Consider the following 16,073-nt stretch of genomic DNA (forward strand, 5'->3'; position numbering starts at 1 on the left):
TATCATGTAATGACATGCTTTAAATACTACACCTCTTTGTCAATGAGAGTTGTGTATATTTGAGCCTCATTTTGGTCACAGCCAATAGCACGCTGAAGTGTGTAAATGACATGGTCATATGAGTGATGCTCATCATTGTAGAGCACACAAAAGTAGGTGTCTTCTTTGACTCTAAACAAGACATAAAACAACACAGTATGTCTTTAATACCAAATACCAAAGCAAAATAAATGAGTGACAAGAGATAAAGATCAAGGCTGATTATCACACAATACTTTGATTAATATTTATTTATATGTCAAAATCTGTACAGGCACATCCTGTTATAAATTATAGGCTTCTGAGATTAACTTCAAAATATTCTATGTAAAATCTTCAAGTGTTTAACCTTGAACTTCTTTTAGTGAAAATTGGAAAGCCCTGTTGCGGAAATTACAGCTTGTTGCTTAAATAATGTCTGTGGCTTTATTTACTTTGGCTTCAGCTCCTCTGATAGTTCATCATTCTCCTTCCAAACCAGAAGATCTGCAGTGTAATGCAGCAGTGTCCGAAACAGCGTCTGAGCACGTTCCTGAAGGCCTGAATCTAACGTACACTCATCCTGTAACACACATAACCACATACTTAAAGAGCTATAGACTGATAACTTGTTGTGGAATGACATCTGAAATAGTAGAATGAACACCAAATACCAACAAACATATTTTATGCTCAAATCTCTTAAAGGGAAAGTTTGTCAGTTAGTCAGGAGTGGCCGGTATTCATTTTGCATTGCCTGACCTTTTTATTTAGCTCTTAAAAAGAAGACACTTGTGGATTTTTTTTTTTAATAACCAAGGACTTAGCTTTAGCTTAAAATAATTTTTATTTGAAACTAATTCTTGGATGTCCTGCAGGTGAGAAAATTAGCAGCAAATTTTCTGGCGAGTAAATTAGCAGCAAATTATCCTTTTAATTTATGACTAGCAAAGCCCTGGCAACAGGCCAGAAAACAATGGCATATATTAACATATTTAATATAACCTAATTGATATACTGTTAAAAAACTTCTAAAGAAGTGATTTTCTCTTTCTTCTCTTGTGGGGAAAATAAGTATTTGACACATCAGTATTAAATCAGTAAGGGGATTTCTAAGTGGGCTGTGACACACAATTTCCACCAGATGTAGCCATCAAGCCAAATATTGAATTCATACAAAGAAATCAGAACATTTAAGTATACAAGTTGAGTCATAATAAATAAAGTGAAATTACTAAGGGAATAAGTATTGAACACATGAAGAGAACAAGCTGCAAAATGGCATAGAAAGCCAGGAGATCACCTGAAATCTGTCAGTATTGAGAGAGAAGCCCTGCCCCCTATCAGTACTAATTGATATCAGCTGCTTTAGTCCTAATTGATGTCCTAAAAAGGCTTCTCATAACCCAGGAGGACAGGAAAGACTTCATGATGGGTAAAAGCAAAGAACTCTCTCAAGATCTTCGTAATCTTATCGTTGAAAAGCATTTTGATGGGAATGATTATAGGCGCATTTCCAGAATGCTGAATGTTCCTGTGAGCACTGTGGGGGCCATTATCCGGAAATGGCAAGAGCATCACTTTACCATAAACCGGCAAGAATCAGGTGCTCCATGTAAGATCCCTGTCCAAGGAGTCCAAAGAATAATCAGGAGAGTTCTCCAAGAGCCAAGAACCACTTGGGCAGAACTTCAGGAAGACCTTGCATCAGCAGGTACTAGGGGTGTAACGATTAACCGTGCAAATGCGCGTTCTCTCAATGAATGAATTTGAGTTTATTATGGTGAAATCCCGCCACATCCCAAAGCCAGGGGGCGCTCTTGTGCAGAAACTGCCTTTGTGCCACAGAAGATGTAGCATTACAACGCTATTCCAGGAAATGTCAACAGGACTATTTATATCGCTGTTCTTCCGATTGTTTCAGGTATTTTCATGATAATAAAGAATATTTTGAATTATTTTGTTCAGACAGGCAATTTTAATGGGACACTCAATTGAATCGTTACATACCTAGCAGGTACTACTGTTTCAAAGAAAACTATAAGCAATGCACTGAATTCGCCATAGCATCCATGCACGCTCACCATGCAAGACTCCATTGCTGAACAAAAAGCTTGTTGAGGCTCGGTTAAAGTTTGCGAAAGAGCCTTTGGAGAAGCCTGTGGATATTGGGAGACTGTAGTATGGTCACATGAAAGTAAAATTGAACATTTTGGCAGTCATTCTACAAACCATGTTTGGAGAAGATATGGCACTGCTCACCACCCCAAGAACACCATACCAACAGTTAAGTTTGGGGGTAGAAGCCTCATGGTTTGGGGCTGTTTTTCAAAAAAATAACCAAAGAGTTTTGTTATTTTTCCTACTTAAAACTTGACTCTTCTGTAGTTACATCGACGGAAAATTGAAAGTTGCAATTTTCTAGGCCGATATGGCAAGGAACTATATTCTCATTCTGGTGTAATAATCAAGGACTTTGCTGCAGTAACATGGCTACAGAAGGCGCAATGATATTATGCAGTGCCTGAAAATAGTCCCCTGCTATTGAAAGTTACGAAAGGGGAATATTTTTATATTCTAAACCGCCTTTCCATTGGACATTACAGTCGTAGTTCACTCCCTAATGGTAATGAAATTTCAGTTTATTTCCTATGTTGACACAAATTTACAATTAATCTCATTTCATTTAATGCATCCAAAGCTCAAACTGGATCTGAAAATTACGCACCCGTAGATAGCTGGTGCCCCACGCAGCCCCTTTTTGACTCTCCTTCCAGTTTATTGGCCGTCATTTGTCATGTACAGTGTAAAAGCGGCTTTAAAGTAACCAAGCTGTTTTTAAATCAGACAAAGATGACTGGCAGCATTTTGCCCGCGGTCCGCCAGTTGACTAGCCCTGCTCTAAAGACTCCATAATCCAGCATTGCTGTAAAAAAACATTGGAGTTCAATTGGAGTGATGCAACTCTCTTCCTAAAGGGCTCTGCTCCTAAAGACCTCAATGCAGGGTTCCTACACAACTTTCATTTCAAAATTTCATACTTTTCCAGACTCAAATTTCCAGAATTCCCTGCAGATTATAAGAAACATATTTAACTTGTTCTGATAAATTGTTTTAAAATTCAACTGCGTACAAGTATGTTACATTCTAAACATTTAGTATTGGTGTTTTTGCCTTTTATTAGAATGGGAAAGTGGCTAGACAAGAAGTGAGGTGGGTGAAGGAGGGGGGCAGGATGGGGAAAAGTCCATGAACCAGGACTCAAACTCGGGTCTCCCGAAGCACAACGGCGCTGCATGGCGACACACTTACCCACAATGCTATTGGCACCGACAAGCAATTAACAATTAACCAGAAAATGTGAAAATAGAGCTAAAGTCAAATGTCAGTGATTAATTGGCTGTTAGGTACAGCAAACTTGAAAACACTGATTAAACAATAGGCTAATTATAAATAAAATATTTAGAAATTCTATATTAAAATATTGTGTTTTGTGACCTTAACAAACAAAATGCTAAATCAGACCCACGAGGCAAAACGATAGAATCACGCACATCCAAATTAAATATGGGTGCAGGATCAAATAAATATATCAGTAGCAATTGCTATTTAGCAATTTACCTCGAAACGTCACTCCAATAAATAATGTGAAAGGGAGCTTTTTGGTGTGCGGATCTTTCTCTTTTGCTACTTATTAATTTACCCACGAAATAGGGACAATAGTCTGGAAACGAAAATATTTTTCCGTACTCTGATTTATTTTTCCCATTCTTTTCCAGACCTGGAAATTACTCAAATCAAATTCCATACTTTTCCAAACCCCGTTGGAACCCTGTCAATGACAGAGACGAGCGAAACACAGTGACAAAGTCACTTGTAATGTTTAAGGAACATAACGGATCGACTGCATTCTGTTTAACCACTTACCAAAACCAGTGTTCAGATACAGAAAGAGCTCAGATTATAAGGTTTATCAAAGATCATGGTGAAAACTAATGGTAGATACCGCTTTTATCATTTTTATGGTTGCAGTTTCGGTTAAACGATAAGATGTCATGTTCATTACGTGCAGGTTTAGATCTCACAGAAATAAAAGGCTCAAGGTGGAAAACAAAGAGGCACCTGCTGGTCTTTAACAAAGCTAAGGACGTGGTGATTGGCCATGGGCACGTATGAATCTGGAGCCTGATCTTATCACAGTTTGTCTATTAAGTTATCTGCACACTGAAGCAGGCCATCTGCTTTTCAAGGAAACATTCAGGGAGTTATTGTCGGCAGAGAGTTAGAAATCTACATGGATTATATGTAAATCATGATGTTCTAGCCTTCATATGATTGTACAGTATAATAAATTGATAATGAAAATGTTACTAGCCTGTGCAAAACTCACTGACAAAATGCTAAGTTGTTGCGTTAAGTTCACAAGTCTTTAAAAAAAAAACATTTTAGATGCTCAGCAAAAGCCTTAGTTTTCCTTCAACTCCTCTAAATCTCTGCTATATCTATCTATTAGGTTTGTGTTGTGTCAAAGATGTGTCACTTTCCCACACACACTCATTTTCCCATGCCTGAGAGGGGCCGGGAGGGAGTTGTGTCCCACACGGCCTCTCTTCTGACATTAGAGTAGGAAGTTTATGGACATTAGCGTTCATGGAAAATCTAGAACAGTCTTAACATCAAATTGTTACTGGACAATGAACCGTACCGTTTCCATCGGGACTGAGGTGCCAGGATCATGTTGGGAGCAGTACGGTCCAGTCTTCCAAGCCTCCAAGTCTCCGCAGTCACAGAATCCTCCTCCTGCTGAGGCATGCATCTATGGTGGCAAATTTACAATGTCAAAGCTAATACAGCAACAATAACCTTAGCAAATAGGCTAATAAAACAAATTACTTTCCTGAAACCTTTTATAAAAAAACATCAAAGAGTAAACCGTTACATTTAAAGGGAACAGTGTTTAAAAGAACAGATTTATTTTTAATTAAATTAGCAAAGTTAGTTTATTTTCTATATTTTGTATAACTTGGCGTATACACATTAAAAACAAACACTTGGGGATGTACCTTGTAGCGATGACTTTTGTGCACACTTTTCTGAAAGCATTCCATGCAGAGTACACATGTGGGATCTATTGCACAGTCTCTGATAATAAATACAACAAAAATAAAAAAAACATCAACATCCTCATAGACCAAGGAACAAGGAACTTCAGACTCTGCATAATCTAATTTATAAACAAACAACATGAGTGCTTGATAAACCGGTTAAATAATTTTCTGACAATCGACGAAGTAATAGTTTCGTTGCTGCATTCAACAGGGTTCTATATCCATACTGACCACCATACTGACATTTAAAACTATTTTTAACTAATGTTTTGATTTAATGACTAAAATATCAGGTATTACTCTCAAAAGTTTTTTGTTTAAACCTGCATCTAAGTGTACAGGTTTTCAAACTTACTTCTTATACAATTATTATTAAAAAAAAATATATATATATATATATATATATATATATATATATATATGTATAAAGTTTTCTTGAAATTAGTGTGAAACATCTTACAATATAACTAACATTTCCTGTAATGTGACATCAAATGACTTCCTTCATGCTTGTTATAACACAAATCTGTGTTACACCACAGATATAAAATATTAACAATATGCACCACTGGCATTGATATGAATGGGGGAGATCGCAAAGGTCAGAATGGCCGCTTTAGTCCCGCCTCTTAGTGGACGAGTGGCGGCTAGCTTTGAGTGTACATCGGTTGTACACTCATTATTGCGGTGCATTGTGGGGTTGAATGAGTGCACTCAATTAAGTCCACTATAATTTCAGAGACCACTAAAAATGGATGCTCCCTCAAAAAGTGCACTATTAAAGGGTATAGGGGTCTATTTCGGACACAGCCGTGGAGGCGTTTCAAATATGGTGGTGGAGTGATGCAACTTCATTAAAAGGACTTTGGTTACACTTAGATTTGGCTGATAATAAAAAAAAAATAATTGTAAATTGTGTAATTAAAACTAGTTTGTCCAGCAGAGCGCATTCCATTGTTTGCTACTGGCGACCCAGGTCACTGTGGTGACAGTGAAACCAGCCAAGCCTTTCTCTTCAGTAAGCAGGTCTCTTGTTCAGGCAGTAGCAGACAAGTAGTCAATCAGTGTCTTAACAGTAAGTTCCAAACTAATTTGAAATAAATAACTTACTGTAAAGTTAATAAACAATGACCCCCGAAGTCACGTCTATAAATGCACTATTCGTGTGCAATCTCCCATTTAACAGGGTTAAACTGGCATGCTGTCATTAACTCTGTTGTTGCCACAACAAGAGAGGAGAGCGATGTTGCCGATAACTATTGATTGATAGACATGCTCTTATTTTAAGTGTCTGTAACATGAATAAACACAGTGTGTTTAAAAAGAGCATTTGTCCTGCAAATCGTCTGCTCTGGTGGCAGCTTTTAACAGTCACAAATATGTGACCATAATGGCTCATATGGTTAAACAAGCCTCTATTACTGATTCTAAAAGGACCAATGGCGGAATGATATAAACGGTTTCTGTTTATATACTGAGGGAATATAGCATGGCTGAAAAAGCCTCTCATCATTGAGAGCGTTTACATGCACAGAATAAGCGGATAACTATCAAAAATATGCTTATTGTTGAAATCTGTTTTCATGCGTTTACATGCAAATCAATAAACCGGCTATGCAGACAACTGCATTTACATGGGACTTGGAGAATTGTCAGGTTTCTGGCAGGCAGTGACGTCACCACCTATAGTACATAATAGTCGTTCAAAAAGCCAACGGCATATCTGTCTTAAAGGATTAGTCAATTTTCTTAAAAAAAATCCAGATAATTTACTCACCACCATGTCATCCAAAATGTTGATGTCTTTTTTTGTTCAGTCGAGAAGAAATTATGTTTTATGAGGAAAACATTCCAGGAATTTTCTCATTTTAATGGACTTTAATGGACACCAATACGTAACACTTAACGTTTTTTTTTCAACGAAGTTTCAAAGGACTCTAAACAATTTCAAACGAGGCATAAGGGTCGATTGTCATTTTAAGGGTCGATTGTCTAGCAAACCGATTGTCATTTTTAAAAAATATTATTATTTTTTTTAAAAATAAAAAATATGCACTTTTAAACCACAACTTCTTGTCTATCTCCGGTCCTGTGATGCGCCAGCGCAACCTCACGCAATACGTCATCAAGTCAAGAGGTCACGGATGATGCATGCGAAACTACGCCCCAGGGTTTACAAGAGTAGAGAAAGAGGACCGTTCCGACGTTGTTGTATGTCGAATGATACTAATTAATGTCTTTGTGTCAGTTTATTGTTTAAAATGGTCTGCAAATGTGCGTTTCATATATGTAACACGTGACCTTTCTACGTCACTACGCAATTACTTGAGGTCACGCTGGCTCGTCACACAGCCAGAGGAAGAAGAGGGTTGTGGTTTAAAAGTGCATTTGTTTTTCTTGTCAAAAATGACAATCGTTTTGCTGGATAAGACGCTTATGCCTCGTCTGGGATCGTTTAGAGTCCTTTGAAACTTCTTTGAAAAAAACTGTTAAGTGTTGAGTTAAGTGTTAAGTGTTGGGGTCCATTAAAGTCCATTAAAATTAGAAAAATCCTGGAATGATTTCCTTAAAAAAACATAATTTCGTCTCAACTGAACAAAGAAAGACATCAACATTTTGGATGACATAGCGGTGAGTAAATTATCTTAATTTTTTTAAGAAAATTGACTAATACTTTAAGCTATACTTGTATCTCTTCTCTTGTCTGCAGAACCTGTAAATATAACATGAGCTTCTATTTTCGCAGTTACTCAGCCAACTGCTTTAGTCGAGTGGAGACTTTTATGCGTTACTTTGCGCCTACTTCCACGTGTGATGTTTGTCTTTCACACGCAGAGACATGCGCACATGGACAAAACCATGAGAAAGATGGTTAAGGTGTGTACATGCCACACGAAATTGGACTAATGAGTTTTTTGCTTACACTGTTTATGGGCTTTTCCTGATAAAAGAAAACTTTTTACGTGTTTACATGACCCCGTGTTATTAGTTTATTAAGCATAATCGGTGTACGACTGTGCAGGTAAACGCACTTATTTTCGAGAACCAGAAAGAACTGTTGTATGAATTATATATAAAAGTATACATTTCAATTAAACAAAATCACTAATTTATTGAAGAAACTGTACCAAAACAAGCAGAAGTTGCGCTAAAACAGTGATTGTTTCGGCATCGGCTTTATTTTGGTTCGCTGCTCAAGGTCAATTAAAGTGACAGTGCATTGCTTTTGCCAATAAATGTATGTAAAATAAAATAATGTGAACTTGAGATGTTTGTACTGTTGGTAAGCTGCACTGTATGCGCTGCAAACACAGCAGGTGTCAAAATCACAATAGCCACGCCGGTAAACGGGTTAGGGTAACCCTAACCCTAACCCTAACCCCACGCAGTTAAAAGCCCTTGTAGGCTCTCCTGACTCTGATACAGAAACAGACACAACCCTTATGGCCTCAGGGCTCCAGACTAACTTTTTTCACTAGGAGCACAGTGGCCCCCAATTGAACATTTTAGGGGCACAACCAGAAAATTTAGGGGCGCACACCGTAAATCAACATGCTAACCAAATCTACTAATTTCCACTGTATTATCAATAATTGCTTTAATAATGGATGCAGAAATTACAATAAGCTGTTTCAAATTCAGTGTCACATTTTATTCTGTACTTTTGAAGATGCAACAAGGTAAACTGACAGCACCATCGCTGTCATGACAGTACAAATAGTAAACAGTGGAAACAGTGGAAGAAAAAGTGTTTACGGGTGACTATAGAGTTTCTGTTAGTTCAAAATGTATATTTAGCTCATCCTAGCCAACAGTTATATTCACAAACACTGAAAAGACTAAGATAAGTGCATTAAATGTTAGGCTTTAGTTCTCTAGTTTCACTAGTGTGCTATCTATTAGCCAGGTATTTTCTCAGGTAGGTACAAATTCCTAATAATTCAAAGCCAGGGCTCCAGACTAAGAAAACTGGCAAAAAAAGTAATTGTGAATTAATTTTGTATGACACCAGCATTCTCATGAGTATGTGTGTGTGTTTGCGTGCATGTGCGCTCGCGTCTCATTGATTATTTCATTGATCATTGACGTGCCCCTTCCACGTTTAATGTATAAACGTGTACGGAGGGTGGGGGAGGCAAATTTACTGGTCGCACATGTGCAACTGGATGTAATATTCAGTCGCACACTCTCAAATTTTGAGAAACATTTGGTCGCAGTCTGGAGCCCTGGGCCTGTTTTTACATAAGAGACAATCAGATATAGCGGAATAGAACAGAACAGAACGGAAGGGTTTCAAAACACATTTTTAAATGTTGAAACATTTTTAACTTGACATGTTTACTAAAAATGCAAGACTTGAAGTTGAATGATTAACTAGGAAAGACTTGGGCCGAACTTGCCTTTGAGGTGCATTTCTACTGTGCAAACAGCGAAACATAGCACACCTAAAAATACTAAAACAAACAAACTAGAAAACCAACTCGAACCATTTTTACCCATTCCCTTTCTATTCTAACCTGCAGGAGTAGACCGTCTCGCCCTCTTTAAAGACACGCCCACACTGCTGAGAAGATGAGCCGCTGTCGCACTGCTGTAGCTTTTCCAGGCCAGCATGGGGGTCCTCCCCAAAAAGAAAGCACTCCAGAGGATAAAGGAGGTGTTCTTCCACCTTTTGCTCCTCATCTTGTTGCTCTGTCTCCAGGCAGTAAAGAAGGGGGACCTTCTCACCCAAATAGCTGAGTATTGCAGCCCCTCTGTTTGATGCCTCCCACCATTTCTGGTGGCAAAAGAGAAAGGGCATGAAAGGTAAATTCTTTAGTGAGCATCACTACATCCTACGCACTCCTGTAGGCACTTGAAGTAAATACAGAACAAAATGTTTTACTCAGCAACAGCTACAAAAAGGTTTGTTCTGAACATATCCTGAACTAGGGATGCATATCAATTAAGTAAGGAATAATTGACGACGGGCCATTGAATTATAAGAAAATAATGCACACCAAGGTGGTAATGCGGCACGACGCGAAGCGGAGTGCTGTTACACCGCAGGTGTGCATTATTTTCAAATAATTCAAAGGACCGGAGTCAATTATTCCGCTTATACCACGGTTACCACAAACATTGCTCTGGTGCCTATTTTTAAGACATTTGAAAAGTTAGGTGTGCGGTTTACAGAAAAATAATCAACACCCATAGAACATTTCTCAGCCAATCAGAATGCAGCATACAACAGACCCGTGATATAATCGCGATTAATCTATAGCAGAATAAAAGTTTTTGTTTACATCATATATGTGTGTGAACTGTGTATAATAATTATTTATATATAAATATGCACACATGCATGTATAATTTAAAGAAAAAAATATATTTATGTATTAAGTATTTATATTTATATATAATATAAATTATACATAAATATACAAATGTATATACACATGTAAACATTGCTTAAATATATACATGCATGTGTGTGCATTTAAATATACAAAGTTATTATACACAGTACACACACATATATGATGTAAACAAAAACTTTTATTGTGCTATAGATTAATCGCGATTAATTGATATGCATCCCTATTCTGAACTAATTAGACATTTCTAAATGAGCTTATCAAAAACAACATCTATGGTATTTTCTTTGGTACTTGTTGTGCAATATAGAAACTGAATATCTTTCCTGTGATTGGTTGCAAGTAGTGTTAAACCAACTGTCTCTTGAATGACTAGTTATTTTCAGTCGGTGTATCTTAACCTGAAATTTGGAAAGTGACCAAACAAAGCCCTGCCCTATGCAAATAATCAAAACATTTAAATATTTTAGTGCCTTAATGTGTGACTAGATTCTACCATCATTTATTGCCCATGTATGTATACCACAGTCTGCAAAACCCTTCCTAATAAAACCTCTGATCTGAAGAGAAAGATCAAGGGTCAGTTGTAACACATACAATTTAAGGAATTATTTTCAAAGACAATATCTACAGTGCCAGCTTAAAACACAGTTAACCCCTTTCGTGAAAGCAAATCAAAATGTTGAACCTACATTTTCTGGCTAAAACACGGTGTTCTTGTTGCTCAATTTGTAAAGAGCATTGCATTAGCTGCACAAAAAAATTATACAGTTTAGTGCTAAATGTTTAAACAGGGATGAAAAACCATGTCTTTGAACTATATATTTTTTAAACACTGTTTTAAAGATGATTGTGACATTGCACACGAGACTTTGACGTGCTGTAAACATTTATTCCACTTTGTAAAAATCACCAAGATATTTGAAGTGTTTGGTTCCAAAACGCATTAAATCCATTTTGACTAATTTTGGTAAAAACGCGTTTTCTATACCAAGAAAGTGACAAGATGGAATCCTCTATTTTCTGTTACAAACTTTCACATAGCATCTTTAGGATATAATAACAGTAAAAGTTCAAATCCATATTTTGATTTTCAAAGATTTATTATAAAAAAGTTTTTTTTTCTGCAAAATGCAATAAATGCTTTAATATATTAATTAATATATAAATGTGCATTCATCTTTGCCATGTTATATTCATTTAGTTGACTATGGTATACGCTGATTTAAAAAAATAAACATTAATGGCATTAATCAAAACACTTACTTTACATCATTTGAACTGGTCTATATATGACAAACAACACTGGTCCAGAAACACTTCCTGTTACAGTTTGTGACAGTTATTTTTTTATTTCACATATATAATTATATTTAAGATTTTTGTTTAACTTCAGTTAATTCAGGTTTATATGTTCTGTTGGTTTATTTTATCCCAACGTTTATCTAGTGTTAAAAAACGGAAACAGGAAGTGCTTCTGGACCAGTGTTGTTTACATCCTTTGAAATGGTCTATAGTACACTGTCATTGCTGCTATCATTCTTGGGATGTTGTTGCTTAACTTTTTTTTGACAGCAATCAGCTGTAAAATGTTTTGGTCCTGCTCGATTTTCATTGACTTCGAGTAAATAAAGGGAAAGTTTTTCATAAGATCTCATGGGGTCAATGTGTTAGCATGATGGAAGCTTTATGCTGTCGTGTAAAAACAAGCAACATACAGCACTTCTCCATCGCCCGAGTGGCTTACATTTCTTCTCTGTCACAGAAAACCACCACAGGTTTATCAATGCCATCAAAAGTATTATTTTGTTTTTGTTTGTTTGTTGATTATGAAGTACAAAGTAGATGAGGAAAACTAGGATTCTGTGTGTATTCAACGCACCGCCATTGTTGTTTACATTGTGTGGAATGGTGCACTGTGATTTGTTGAGCGATTTATTGCATTCTGCAGAGAAGGAGAACGGCCGTTTATCGTGTTTTGGAGAAAAGATGACAAAATAACATGGCGGATATCGGATTTTGCATACAATTAAGAACTTACTTTTTAATACTGACCTGATAAAATAATGATTTTGGTGGCAACTCATTTTTTTATATAGTTTATATCACGTTTTAGAACCGAACTATTCATTTATTGTATACCGTCATTCATCCCTAAATTACCAATATGAATTTTGGTCGGGATAATCCAGCCTTATAAACCTTGTAATAAAAAGCATTTGCTAGATGCATAAACAGGAAAGAAGTTATGTGGATTCAGAAAAATAAGGATGTTACTCTCTCTCTCTCAAATATTACTTTAAAAAGACATTTTAGCACAGTACATTACATTTGTGCATTTGCCAGATATACTCATCCAAAGTGACTTACAGTGTTGCAAGGTATACACAAAGGTAACAAAATAAATGTATTAGATTAAAACTCCAAATACCACTGGCAACCTTGCTTTGATTTGGAGTTGAAGTGTAGAGAACAGAATTTACTATTAATTGCAACAATAAAAAAAAAATAATATATAAGAAATTGCTCCCCAAACTTCTTTCTCACAAAAGGTACCTTCACAATCCAAAACATAAATATTGTTGCTATTAATATTGTTGCTATTATTAATAAAAAGCATGTTAATAAAAGCAATACCAATAAAAACAACATTTTGAAACAGAAACCAGACTGGGCTATCTGCAATACTTTACTCAAAATACAAAAAAAAAAAAAAATACAATTGACTTACAAATAAACCCACATAGTGTTGTTAGTTAATATATAAGATACTAAACACTACAAATCAAGCAATTAAGTAGATTTAAGAATAGTTATAAGTATGTAAAGTTAATTCGCTGGTCAGGTCTACTGGTGTTTACAAGCCTAATGGTAAACATTAAACATGAATACACGTCTGAGCAAAATGTTCGCTTTAAATTCTGAAATAACAAAAACTCTGCAAGTGCAACACGCAGAAGCAGCACAATTCATCCACTGCTGAAATCATAATCTGACCCAGAAAGCATGACATTCGATCTTATTCGTTTCAGAAGTGTTAAAAAGCCAAATGTTTTACCGTGCTCAGTAGTACACTGCTCTGCGACACCGCCATGATTCAAATGCCGTAAAGCACAACTACAGCAAGGGCACAACTAGGGCGGTTTTGCGACAGTTTAAAAGTGCGCACGGTCTGGTTTGTAGACAGATATAATAAAGAACGTAAAACAATCTGTGCGGTTTGGGACGCAGCGTATTTTGTTTTCTTGGGCCTTTAGCGCCCCATAGAGGAACAAATAAAATATTTATGGAAAATGCGAATTAAAAGCTTTTAAGATTTGCCTCCTAGATCAACAATGGCGTAAATTTAAGATGGATTTTTATTCATAAACTGCATAAAAACAAAAAATATAAATAAATCACATATACATTAGTCAACATTTTAAGTGGATCAAAACCTTTCATAAAAGTTGTCTAATTTTGTATCAAATTTGAAACCCATTATTGTCTTAGGACAACTTTGATTAACCTTTTTATACCGTCTAATGTTGTGACTAGTGTATTTTATTCATAAAACTTTTTTTATCTATAAACCATGAAGACAATAATGTGTTTATCAAATCTCAATTTATTAAATTATTAAATTAAAATGTTTCTGTATTTGAATCTACTAAAAAAAAAATACCCAGAATTCAGCTCTCATCAAATCTAAATCTCCTGTTATTTTGTTTATCCATAATATATTCACAATTCATTTATAAATGTTGTTGTTTAATTAAATAACACAAACTAATTTTAATTAGAACTGACACAAAACAGACATATTGTATTGGTATTTATGTATGAATGAATGTATGTGCATATGAATATTTGATGTCAAACATTCTCTTGATGACATCACTTCCTTTATTACCTTCTTTTTTCCATCGATGTTTAATCAACTTTTACTTACTTAGCACAGGAAAACAACATGAAGAAGTATATTCTTCTAAAATACGTAGTTACTTTAATGTGTCTCCCAGCAGGTAAGTTTGTACCAGATTGTTGTAGATTTTTTGCTAAAGTTATAAATACTTGCCAGTTTATAATTCTCTCTTATCTTCTCCATCATTTCTCTCTCTCTCTCCACAGGTACCACTTTTGGTAAAACTGTTCAGCAAAGTCCTTCTCATTCAATAAAGGACCAAGATGAATCAGTTACATTCATATGCACACATAATATACCAAGTTATTTCCAAATGCTGTGGTATAAATTGCCCCATAACAGCATGGACTTTAAACTGATGGGAGACCTCAATGGTGAGCAAGCAAACATCGAAACTGAATTTACAAGCAAGATCCTTTTAAAGGGAAATGGAAGAAAGAACGGCACTCTAACAATCCAAAAGCTTAATCCATCTGATAGTGCAGCATATTTCTGTGCAGCATATTACACAATGCTCTGACTCTCCTGTATCTAATACAAAAATGGCACAGCAAAGCTTATCAGCAAAAGATTCAGCCTAAACCTCTAACTGTATTTGTGGGTTAACTTTAGTTCTGTGCCAGTAAGCAGCATTAACTTCTTGCAAAAAAAAAATGAAGGGTACATTTTAACATTTATTATTAATGGGGAAGTTTTAATTTCTGAATCAATATAGTCAAGAAGCTTTGCATTTTGTATCCATATATACCAGTAATATGGATTGTAAAATAAATGTCTAATTTTATTCTCACAGAAAGATGTTATTATTTCATGTTCATATCCTTTACTTGATACTTTTACAGTAGGACTTGTGATGTCACATCCTACCAGCAGCTAGACTTCAAACCTATTCTAAGGTTGGTACACAAGGTCTGTGCTCCTCCAAAATTCAACATGGTTACAACAATTATGTCACTGATTCTGTTACTGCAATGGATCCAAGGTACCTATTTACATTTATCACCATAGCAATTAAAACAATATTTTCTTAAATTCTAATTTATTATTATTTTATTATTATTGCACAGGCACTGCAGGCGCAAGTGATGTTGTTCAAGAGCCTAAAATTATTTGGAACCAAACGGGCACTTCTGCTTCTATGAACTGCAAACAGTATAAGGGTACCTCCTTTTACCAGATGTACTGGTATCGACAGCGACCGGGAGAAACAATGAGACTCATTGTATTCACGTCCCCTTATGCAAAAGCAGAGTTTGAACATGAGTTTGCTAACAAATATGAAGTTCAGAAAAGTAATCCAGAAAGTGGATCTCTCACAGTGAAAAATCTAGATTCAGAAGACAGTGCCATCTATTTCTGTTTGGTGAGTGAACACAGTGTGGTGAAGGCTAGGGAGTGTTGTACAAAAAACATTCAGCACTTTTAAACTTAAACAACAGGTGGCAGTTTTGTACAGTCAATATTTTGGAGATCAAAACTCTTACATTTAAATTAATATTCCAAGGTCAGTTTAAGGTCAAGGTCAGTTTATTATACAGCACTTTTACAATAGCCCTAAGGCTGACCAAAGTGCTTCACATGAGAGGAATACAAAATAAAACACAGAGAAAAATAAAAACGCAAAAAAAAGTATTGAAAACCGCTAGGGAAATTAAATAAGTTTTTAAAAGAGACTTAAAGACAGGG

General features: G+C 35.8%; 1 protein-coding gene across 1 annotated transcript in view; it reads right to left on the minus strand.

The window, feature by feature from the left end:
* LOC141362616 (E3 ubiquitin-protein ligase UBR1-like) overlaps window positions 1–13,652 on the minus strand; it is a 46,951-nt gene extending 33,299 nt beyond the window's left edge. Inside the window, exons 1-6 of the mRNA XM_073864925.1 lie at window positions 13,542–13,652; window positions 9,644–9,903; window positions 5,082–5,160; window positions 4,724–4,834; window positions 474–601; window positions 33–171 (exon numbers count right to left, since the gene is read on the minus strand). Coding sequence (XP_073721026.1) covers window positions 33–171; window positions 474–601; window positions 4,724–4,834; window positions 5,082–5,160; window positions 9,644–9,903; window positions 13,542–13,577 — 753 coding nt within the window. The 5' untranslated portion in view covers window positions 13,578–13,652. The remainder of the gene's footprint in view (window positions 1–32; window positions 172–473; window positions 602–4,723; window positions 4,835–5,081; window positions 5,161–9,643; window positions 9,904–13,541) is intronic.
* Between the last annotated feature and the right edge of the window lie 2,421 nt (window positions 13,653–16,073).

The sequence above is a fragment of the Misgurnus anguillicaudatus genome, unplaced genomic scaffold, assembly GCF_027580225.2.
Source record: "Misgurnus anguillicaudatus unplaced genomic scaffold, ASM2758022v2 HiC_scaffold_28, whole genome shotgun sequence".
Taxonomy (NCBI): domain Eukaryota; kingdom Metazoa; phylum Chordata; class Actinopteri; order Cypriniformes; family Cobitidae; genus Misgurnus; species Misgurnus anguillicaudatus.